This window comes from Nilaparvata lugens, chromosome 2 (genome assembly GCF_014356525.2).
Source record: "Nilaparvata lugens isolate BPH chromosome 2, ASM1435652v1, whole genome shotgun sequence".
NCBI lineage: Eukaryota > Metazoa > Arthropoda > Insecta > Hemiptera > Delphacidae > Nilaparvata > Nilaparvata lugens.
Genome location: NC_052505.1, coordinates 42200746 through 42212661, shown reverse-complemented (window position 1 = coordinate 42212661; position 11916 = coordinate 42200746). Strand labels below are relative to the sequence as shown.

The 11916-nt window shown below is 34.8% G+C and overlaps 1 protein-coding gene across 4 annotated transcripts in view; it reads right to left on the bottom strand.

Moving 5' to 3' along the window:
- Positions 1–696: 696 nt before the first annotated feature.
- Positions 697–11916, bottom strand: part of LOC111051536 (sex peptide receptor) — a 343318-nt gene continuing 332098 nt past the window's right edge. For all 4 annotated transcript variants that reach the window (XM_039421249.1, XM_039421250.1, XM_039421251.1 and 1 more), the window contains one exon: positions 697–2783. In XM_039421249.1, the coding sequence (XP_039277183.1) occupies positions 2495–2783 (289 nt within the window). In that variant the 3' untranslated portion in view covers positions 697–2494. The remainder of the gene's footprint in view (positions 2784–11916) is intronic.

The following is an 11916-nucleotide window of genomic DNA, read 5'->3' as shown; positions in this document are numbered from 1 at the left end:
ATATCTCATATCCAACATTTTTGTCAATCCTTATCGATTAATTATGATACAATAAGCATGCAAAGTCTGTTACAAAACAAACATCACACTCGTTCTCATTACATAAAATGAATTATTAAAACTACTTTTCCGAACACAATCAAATCACATCATTTAAAGAAACAAAGATGGAGAGGGAAAAGTTTTTTTGTTGATTTTTGCCTTAATCCATGAAAACAGAATTGCTTTCCATCAATGAGCATTCGAGAGAATGGTTGAATTGCAGCTTCGTAATGGCATACGACCTCTCGAGACATCCATAGCAAATAATCATGAATTTACACTCATATTTTTCATTAAATTTTGATTATCATTTATGATAATTATACTATTCATAGATTCTATGCTATTATATTGAAATGCTTCTTGTAGGAGCTGTTTCCGGAATTACAGTAAAATTTAAAACTTACTGTTCAATTGGCCACGAAAATTGTTTGGAAGATATTTTGAAAATAATGCATAGGTAGGGGAAGTTTGATTAGTACCGTAGCTGAATTAGATAATGGAACTCCAATTGAAATATTCCCACAATGTTCAAGAAAAAACATCATCAGCACTCAATGATTGGAATGTAATGGATTAATTCAATTGAGAAACTCAGAGGAATAGATCATGAGATGTGCATAGAATTGATTGAAATCAATCTCATGAATCGCAATTATTGTTTATTTCTAATAAAATATTTTGGACTCTTAATGTAGTATTATTTGCATTAACTTCATCTTGAATAATACAAGATAATATCCATATAAATAATTAACATTCGCGAATTTCAGCAACAAAATATCCCCTCCAGTTTGATGTAATAATTATTCACATTTCCTGATAAGGAAGAACAATATAATTATTTATCGTTACCATAAAGAGGAAGTGTGTATCCTCAATCCAGGTTCCAGCTGTGAAAGCATCTGGAAGTTACAGGGAAGCTCAACATTTTTATTGATGGAATGCTTTGTTAAGAGTTTAAGAGTTTAATTACAACTACTTGATTCTTATACTAAGCTAAAAGTCGTGCTCCAGTAGTATAATTTTGATGATGTACTTATTGTAACAATCAATGAAGAATGAAGAATAATATTTAGTTACCTATTATTATTCATGTAAAATAGATTCATATTGTAACTGGAGGTGAATTTTGTTTGACGATGGTAGGCCTATCTGGAGAATAAGGAGGATTCATGTGAAGCATCATAATGTCATTCATTAAAAATATATATATTTTATTCTCAGTTGTATTTCCAAGCTAGATTCATTTTGAAAGTGTGTTCTATTCTCGAGATTTCTGAAATATCTGCTATTCATAGAAAATAACATTCCATCCAAGTTTCATACACTGAATGGAACGGAATAAAAAATATGTAATCGTCATTCAAGCAATTGTGTATCCAAAAAATCACTGAATCTATTCAACCTTTGAATTTTAAAAGACTATAAGTACAGTCTACAATAGTATTGAAACGTACAATAATACTGTTAACATACTTCTTTCATCGACCATTCCCATGAATTTTCCAATGTAGAACTTGAACATGAATTAAAAAAGCGCATGAAGCTTCTGGGAATTGTTCTCGTTAGTTTCGAGAACTCTGACATCATTAACTCAGTTCGGAAATGCGAGCGTCGGAGAAATTCCAGGAATGGAAAGAGGATGAAACTCTTGATGTTTTCAAGATTTGATCTTGAAATTCAACAAATCAATTATTTGAAGATGAATATTTTTCTCTTGATATGACCCAACTTACTGAAGTTAGCGTTTATATGACTTCAATTTCAAAATTATTCTTTATTCTGTATAATCATTGAATAATACAATTTGAGAAGAATTCTAGCTAGATGATGCCCGCTCAAGCATCACCTGCTGGTGCGTGGATTTATTATCATAGATAATATCCCGATGTCTACATTATATTCCAATGATACAGATATTATTGATAATGATGGTAATAATAATTATCAATTATAATCATGATATCTCAATGTCTACAGATAGAATGAATGTCTGATCTGTGCTTATATCCTGGGAAGTTGCTTAAGGTTTCAAGTACAGTATTTGAATAGTCAAATTAATCCAGTTTAGCTGTTCTGGAACCAAGAGGCTTCATTCTCTTTGAACAGCTCTCCTGTAATATAAAAGTCATGTTTCAACCAATAGAGTAATAGAAATATAAACATTCTTTAAAGAACAATAGATAAGAGAGAATAGATAAGAGACCGTCTGAGCTTCTTTTAAGTCTTACATCACCTAGAAGCAACGCTATCTTATTAAAATTCAATTTGTCGTCTTTGCCTACAGCATGTAAGCATAGATTCATCTATCACACTTATTCAGTAAGCATACATTCTGACGGTAGTCGCAGTATTTTATAAAAAAAATTATTACAATGATTTGAAAAACAACAACATTAGATAGAATTATGATCAATATTATAACTATTAGGCACTATTTCTTATTTGACTAGACAAATGTGGTCTGTACTTCAGTGTGCGACGGAGCCCACTTTCTCAAGAGCTTTGGCTTGAAAAGTTGGTTGAATGTCGTCCTGAATTGACGGCTCATCGAGCAATAAAGAATGAAATTGATTGCACCATTTAGGAGAGCTAGAATGTCCATTATTTCGCCGAATAAATGGTAGCAGTTCTTGAAGAAGCATCTGCCCAGGATACCACTGAGGAGTCCAAGGATACCTTGCGGGAATTCAGTGATCAGAAAAAGTAGTAACACCGCAACCAGCATTCTTGTCGTCCTGAAAAATACAATAGTTTGATAAATAAATCAATTTATCATTTGGTAATCAATTTCCAAACTATCAACTTTGGCTAACAATTTGTTAATATTTATCAAACGCTTTATCCATTCGAGGAAGCTCTTCAAATTATTGCGGAGAAATCACTAAATAGTGATAATTAGAATCAACAATTTCCATTCTTCTTCCAAAGAAGAACAAAAAACGTGCGATTGCAAAGTGAAGAGTTAATCGATGGATTCAATATCTACATTGTTATCAGAGATTAAATCTCTATAATGGAATGAGAACAAATCAATTCTGTTTTTCTGAAAAATGGCTCCATTGTGAGTTTTATTGCTCATATGGCATCGCTGAGAGCTCACACATCAGTTGAACGAGCTTCTCAGCTTAAACGGAAATACGATGAAAACGCATCTCTGGTGTCATATTTATAATTATTTCATTATCGGATGAAGATAAAATAATATTGTTGATAATGATTAGTATTGTAACTCGAATTTTATCTTTACAAAAAATACTAAAATTGTTTTTCATATAGTTATGACTCAATTTCTATTCTCCAACTACGGAATTTATCCTATCCTCATGGATCTCAATGAACATGCAGTCGGGGATCACAAAGTAATATTAATTTCCCACTCACGAAGCAGACAACAAAATTAGAATCACACTATTATTGAAAAAAATTAGTTGATTCGTTACAGGAATTATCATGTCTCATTCAGATGATAGATAATTCAAAACATTTGATTCTGAGAATTATATTTTGTGTACAATAATTTTATGATTTCTACCTTGAAATGATACGTATTCTTCTACGATACGATTTGATCGTGATAAAGAATAAATTCCAATTCATCACTCCAGCAATGTAGCAATGTAACTGAACACTAATTTAATGTTTTTGCAATGATTAATATTTGAACATTTTTTTCGACGAAGTTAGGTATATGAAGAACAGAATTTAATCTGAGCAGACAATGACATGGATGATTTGAGAACTTTCGAGAAATATAGATTAAGCAGTGGAGATAAATTCAGAGCAGCCACGTGATTATCCAGATTAATTTGATGATTAATAATACCCAACAACACAGCATCTCAGATGCAGCAGACAGGAGATGAAAAGCATTTCCATAGAGAGATCCTTTTTAAATATTTGCAAGTCGTCGAGGCAAAGGGACTCATGCACAATACCGTGCTGTCAGAATTGAGATGGAGAGTTGAAACGAATTTTGATTATGAATCAAATTTCATTTCCCTTTCTTTTATAATATGGCAAATAAATATTAACATTTAGGAAGAAGTATAAGAACAAAGAGAGCATTTATTTATTTGTGCTTACTCAGCCAGCTGTGGGTGAGCACCCAGCCAGTGCTTGTATTGGTAGAGGGGAGAAATTATTTTCTCCTTCTCCAGTTGCCGACAAGCAGCCCTAGATTTAACAACAACTCCACAATGTGATTATTCACTTCAAGTTTCTTTCTTTCTATTTTTTTAAGTGATTTTGAATTTTTCGACATATGAAGATATTTGAAGATATTTATATAAGCTATACTCAAACCCGCTATTAAAGGTCAACTATTTGTTATACTTTTTATTATATTTTAGGTACTTTTCATTGTTACTTTCATTGGAGCAGATTGATAGATTATGTGCGAAATTGATATTTAAATTCTTGTTCATTCTGAGAGTAGACTAGCTTCAAAAGTAATTCACTCAAGTAAAATAGAAATGTTATTATTGATTTGTTTTGATAAATATTATGTCATATAGTTCATTGGAAATAGTTATTTGTGCAATTAGTGCGCAAAGTGACAGTTTGCTGCACCGAAAGAAACGTTTACGCCAGAGCTGTAGGCGAGGGCGGAATGGTTTCTTGAGTGCAACAAAGGAACTTTGCGCACGTATTTCACATTAAGTTTTTCCTACAGTTACCATTGAATATGAAAAGTGGGTAATTATGGGTAAAATTGCCTGAAATCCATCAAATGTAAATTTAAAATGTAAATGTTTGTAATGTTATTAATAAATAAAATACAATGTAAATATAAAGAGAATAAAAATCTCAGTACCCTTTTTTTGAAATATTTTATCACAACATGTTTCGGACATTTATGCCATTTTCAAGTGATATGAAGTAAATAAATAAATACCGTACCACTGGAAGATTCTTGATAAAATATTTCAAAAAAAGGGTACTGAGATTTTCATTTTCTTTATATTCATATTACAAGTAGCCCTATACAGAGAAGAGATAAAAATAGAATGTAGTATGTGTGTTTGATGACGGGGGGGGGGGGGGCGGTTGTGTGCTGTCAACTGCTGTCATCCACTGTTGTCCACGCCATCAAGATTCTTATAACGTGCACCAGTCACAGTTACCAACTTGATTTCGATTTTGCTGCACTGGCGCTCCATATAACCTACTAACTATTTTGCCTTGCCATGTTGCAAATCTGGAGTGCAGGAAAATTTTTTCCCGCACTGGAGCGGAAAAGTGATTCTTTGCGTTCTGTAATCAGTGCTGCAATGGCCACTTTTCAACGTAACTGTAGGAAAAAATAATTATCAATAGTTTCCTTAAACTTTATAACTGGATTTTATTAACTTAATGTAGGAGTAGAGTTTATAATTATAGTGGTTATTGCTTGTTTCGCCCTTGAAATAATCCTCGGGTTAGAGACATTGCACTTCTGGTAGCTTAAGGAAGAAAAGAACAACTCACAACCACAACTCGTATTTTGATTCCATTTTATTGGGGACACACACACACACACACACACACACAAACACATTGACTCAAGGTAGTGGTCACATGACCAATGGCGTTGGGACACGCCATATTTATGCGGGAAATATGAAGAAATGTAATAAACTTGACATAACTGCCCGTCCAAAACTATAATAATCATACAATAATTTTGAAAGATTTTCAATACAAAACTGCTTAATTTAATTACAATCAATAATTCAATTGTTGATGACTTTAACTGTTGTAAATATGTAAATGAAAGAAAACACTCAAAACAACTTAGATCTAATTACAATGAATAATTCAATTGTCATCATTTTCTGGAAGCAAGCATAATTTATTCATAGATCTACGAAATGTTCCACTAGAATTTTTTACGTCTACCACCCTCACTAAATTATCCTCTCCTGGGTAAGTTTTCACAATAATTCCCATTTTCTATATCATGGGGGGTGCATTATCATCCATCATCAATACCAAGTCCCCTACACAAAAAATCCTATTTGGAATTTCCATTTGTTGGAGTTGGAGTTGGTTTGGATAGTCTTTAGGCCAATTTTTCCACAAACAATTTACAAATCTTTGGAGTAACTGCCAACGTTTCAGTCTATTCATAGGACCTGCTTCATAAATGGGACTGGGCTGTGCCATCAAAGGACGGGATATCACAAAATGACCTGGAGTTGATGGCATTGGATCACTTGAATCAGAAGAAACAGCAAATAAAGGTCTTGAATTCAGACATGCTTCGATCTGCTTGAGTACAGTAAGAAACTCTGCAAAGTTGAGGATATTTCCACCAATAACACGTCTTAGATGGAATTTGACACTTTCAATTCCACTTTCCCAAAGACCACCGAAGTGTGGGGAGGAAGGAGGGATGAAAATCCACTTTATGCCTTGATTGTTTGCAAATGATTGCAATGTACATTGAAAGTCCTTGGATTTGAACAATTTGAATAAATCAACCACACAGTTATTATTTAACGAAAATCCTAAATAAATGCTGTACATCACCCCGAAGACTTCTGCTACTGCAGACATTGACAACAGGGTTAACAGCTAGATGGAAATTCGATGAGATCTACTATCCAAAAATTAGTTGCCAGCCCGGGAATCGAACCCGGTACCTCCCAATTGCTATTCAGTTTGTCAGATTGCCAGTTTGGTGTAAGGGTAAGCATTCCTGACTAGCAATTGGGAGGTATCGGGTTCGATTCCCGGGCTGGCAACTAATTTTTGGATAGTAGTTCTCATCGAATTTCCATCTAGCCGTTAACCCTGTTGTCAATGTCTGCAGTAGCAGAAGTCTTCGGGGTGATTTACAGCATTTATTTAGGATTTTCGTTAAATAATAATTATATATTAATTAGCATTTGAATAAATGCATTCTCTATTTAGTTCCATCTGTAACTGGTTGACCGCTTTGGCTTCGTATAAAAATGAGCGTTGCTATCCAGAGATTGTCAGTTTGGTGTAAGGGTAAGCATTCCTGACTAGCAATTGGGAGGTACCGGGTTCGATTCCCGGGCTGGCAACTAATTTTTGGATAGTAGTTCTCATCGAATTTCCATCTAGCTGTTAACCCTGTTGTCAATGTCTGCAGTAGCAGAAGCCTTCGGGGTGATTTACAGCATTTATTTAGGATTTTCGTTAAATAATAATTATATATTAATTATTATTCGAATAAATGCATTCTCTATTTAATTCCATATGTAACTGGTTGGCCGCTTAGGCTTCGTCTGAAAATGAGCGCTGCTATCCAGAGATTGTCAGTTTGGAGTAAGGGTAAGCATTCCTGACTAGCAATTGGGAGGTACCGGGTTCGATTCCCGGGCAGGCAACTATTTTTGGATAGTACTACTCATCGAATTTCCATCTAGCTGTTTACCCTGTTGTCAATGTCTGCAGTAGCAGAAGTCTTCGGGGTGATTTACAGCATTTATTTAGGATTTTCGTTAAATAATAATTATATATTAATTAGAATTTGAATATATGCATTCTCTATTTAATCCATCTGTAACCATACAGTTGTATTGGAAATTTGTACCATTATCAGAGAAAATTTGGGTTGGTAATCCCCTGCAAGCTATAAACCGTCTGAAGGCTGTAATGAAGGATTGTGAAGAAAGATCGGTTGCAATTTCCATGTGAATTGCTTCAGTATTCAAGCAAATGAATAGAACGATATAGGATTTGGTAACAGACCAAGATCTCTGCCCGCCTTGGCGAATTAGTATTGGACTACGATAATCTACACCACATTGAGTGAAAACTCCAGTTGGTGTAACTCTCTCTGCTGGTAGCTGACCCATTAATTGGTTACTCTTTGAACAATTGAATCTAAAACACTTCATGCATTTGTGAACAGTAGAACGAATGATCAATTTAGAATTAATAATCAAAAATCGTTGTCTCAGGGACGAATGCAGTAATTGCACACCACCATGAAGCATTCTCATGTGCTCACTTTCAATAACCAATGATTTAATTCGAGCATGTGGATGAAGAATTATTGAGTGTTTCACTATCAAGAGGCAATTGAGAATGCATTAGACGACCACCTACTCTCAAAATACCAGAGTCATCAATAAATGGATTTAAAGATGCTAGTTTGCTTTGTTTGTTAACATTTTCTCCTTCACGTAAATTGTTAATTTCTGCCTGAAAGAAGGCCTGTTGAGATAAATGAATAGAAACTGTTAAAGTCTGGGTAAGGTCATTTGTTTGAGGGGAGCTAACCTGGATTTTGAACACAACAAATTGCAAGAGATTTCACCACAATGATTTGTAGTTTTTAGAAAAAGACAACACCCAAAGCCTTTGAGAGAGGCATCACAGAAACCAATTAATTCTACATTTTTTATGTCACCCCCCACTATCACCTTTCTTGGAACAGTCAAATTACTAATAGAAGATAAGTTACCATCAATAGCTAACCATTCATTTCTCAACTCACCAGAAATTTCTGTATCCCATGACAAATTATGACTCCACAATTTTTGAATGAAATGTTTGCATTGAAATACTACAGGACCAATTAAGCCTAAAGGATCATATATACCGGCTACAACTGATAATATTGTACGTTTTGTATTCACATTGTTGTTTTGCTTATCACTAGATACATACAAAAAATTGTCTGATTTTACTTGCCATATTAAACCTAAAGTTCGTACTCCATTTTTCTCAATTGAAAGGAGTTTTTGATCATCATCAACTTCAAAGTTAGAAGACCATTTATGCATAGGAAAGCCATATTTTTTCAATAATTCAGAAATTTCTATTTTAAGTTTTTGTACTTCTTGTATGGAAGATGCTCCAGTAAGTAGATCATCAACGTAGAAGTCTTCTTCTATCGCTCTACATGCCTCGGGAAACTCTACTTTATTTTCTTTTGCAATTTGAATCCTGAATTCATTCCATTAGATGAGAATACCGAATAATTTGTAATAGGGTTTCCTTATTACTGATTATCAATAATTTATGAATTATTTCAATATTTATAGAAAATCGGTGTCTTAACAAATTTTGTTTTAAAAAACCCATACAACAGCGATTCCACTGCGCCACTGCTGCTTCCTAAACCCTCAGTGGTTTATTCCTAAATTTCTCGAGAAATTTTTTTTTAATCATATCCTTATCTAACTTGGAATGGAAACAGGAAAATTGGTATCATGTTTGTATAGGAGATAACTTAACTATTGTTTGTTTTTAATCATATTATTTATATTGTTACTTGATAGAGAGTTGAGTGTAAGAGAGGGTCGACTGTGCCCTAACTTCGCTCTCTAGGAAAAATAAAGGTAGTCATTCTATTCTATTCATGTCACCATAATAAATATTTATATATATTGAAAAACAGATGACATCCAATCTAATAGAACAAATGGAATGCCTTCATCTCCATGTGTAGGCAACACACCACACCAAACTTGTTCCTGTGAGACTGACCTTGTCTCTGTGAGACTGACCTTGTCTCTTTGACAATCCACTTGTTCGAATGGGACTCTATCCCTCTACTTCTTCCAGTGACACTACTTGTTCGAATGAGGAGACTCTTTTTCTCTACTTGTTCCAGTGAGACTCACCTTGTCTCTGTGGGAACTTGTTCCTGTGAGACTGCCATTTATAGAAATACTTGTTCCTATGGAACTTGTCTCTGTGACACTAATATCGTTCAAAAACACTACTTGTCTATGTGAGACCTTGTCTCTGTGATACGGTCCCTGGTCGACCACAGATAAGATGACTGAATGATGCGATTGGTGATCTCCATGTGCTGGGCGTGACAAACTGGCGACGGAGTGCACAGGATAGAGATGAATGGAGGCACTATGTTGAGGAGGCCAAAGTTCACCCAGGACTGTTGAGCCGGATAGAGTAGAGTAGAGACCAAACCTCACCACATCTCAAAGAAGGGTGGCCATTCAGGCAAAACTTCTTTGGAGAGGTGAGGCTTTTTTGGCCCTGCGAAGTTTCGGAGGGGCAAAAAGAAGAAACCCAAGATACCAGAGATGGGTGAAGCTCCATGCACAAATTTGGGTCAAGAGACTGAGTCAAGGGTAGTCAGGCGCCCTAGAGGCAACTTGGCGACCCCTTCCTCAGCGGAAGGACCTTCAAAGAAGGCCATGAGTGGAACTCACGTAGGTCACGATGACCAATCAGTCTGAAAAGACTACCAAGCATATCACACTGGATTGGGACAAGCAACCAGGTGATGAATGGGATGTTGGTATAGGAAAAAACTCCTGGTTCTTGTGAAGGACACAGGTAATGGTTAGCTTAACTAGCATACTTGGGAACACAATAAGCTTCGGTGGACGTGTGGGGTTCTTTGAACCTTTGGATCCTTGAATCTGTCCTTTCAAAAAAATCCAAAACATCGATATTCACTCTACAATCATACAATGAGCTTTAAAATGTTGATTGACTTGAATAGAGGAAGTGAAACTATTATTCCAGTCTAAAAAGATTCAAACTAGATTACGTATTGCGAGCTGACAGTCATTTTGCTAAAGTTTCAATGGTTGCAATTTAATTCATAATATCGGGGCTCCGAGCTTAGCTCATTATTTATTTACTGATGAACAAAACACAATTATTCAAAATGATTGGGGAAGGACTAATATGCACAGCCCAAAACTGTTTCTTCCCCGAATTTTGATTTATACACTATAAATAGTCAAAAAATCTAGTGTGGTACACTCACACAGCTTTCCTTGCTCATTGAACTCTAAGCCTCATTCTCAAACGATAATAATTCAGGGGAATAACATAAAGACGATTGGCGGCAACATATTTGAAACTACGATCAGACTACTGTAGATGTGTATATAATATATAATTATTTTCAGAGTACTTTTTTCTTTGTGTAAATTGTTAAATTCGATGATTTTTTAAAAGTCGTCAAAACAGCTGTTCTACAGATGAAATATCTCGACTATGTGTTATTTTTATAAACTGCTCTACCTACCTACCTCATGCACGAGAGGGAGTTTAGAAAGTCCATTTCTCAAGGATGAGGTGGACCCCATTAGTTTCCCAGGAAAAAGACTCATGCCAGTTGATAGAGCTGATAAATAAGTATAGAGGGTATGAATTTGAAATAAATCGGTCAAGTAATTTTTTAGAAAATCGTGAAAACATGGTTTTTTAGTAACTATCCGCCATTTTTCTCAAGAATATTACGGAGCTCCTGCAATTTTCCCAGAAATGAGACTCATGTCGGTTGATAGGGCTTATAAATAGCTATCCATGGTATAAATTTGAAGAAAATCGTTAGAGCCCTTCTCGAGAAAACCGTGAAAAACATGGTTTTTCAGTAATTATCCGCTATTTTTCTCAAGAATATTATGGATAATTCACCTTTCAAACCCTTGAGGTTTCTTCATCTTTTATGACGTGTTTATATATTACAGCTGGATATACGTCAGTTTATGAATTTCGGGGATGATATATTTCGATTTTCCACAGACGCACTCGCTCACTCACTTTCATTATCTACAGACGACGAAAGTCTCAGCTGTTTATCCAAGGATGAATTATCCTTTCAATGTCCTTCAGCGATTTTTCCTAGCGATGAATTAGTTCCTAGTGCAATCGAATTTTTATATCATAAATCTACTAAGTTCCAAATGTCGTAAAAATCGTTGGAGCCATTTTCGAGATCCGTCGGTCATAAATAACCACATAAACCAGATATAAGAATAACCAGATAAATTATTAATACTAGTAGTTCTGTGAACAGTACACTTTACGCTGTTTTATCATCTACAAGTATCTGATGTCGCCTGTACTAGTTGATTCAGTTGAATCACAATTCACAGTTGAATCATTATTTACTCTTGAAAACTATTATTTGTTTTTTTTTCA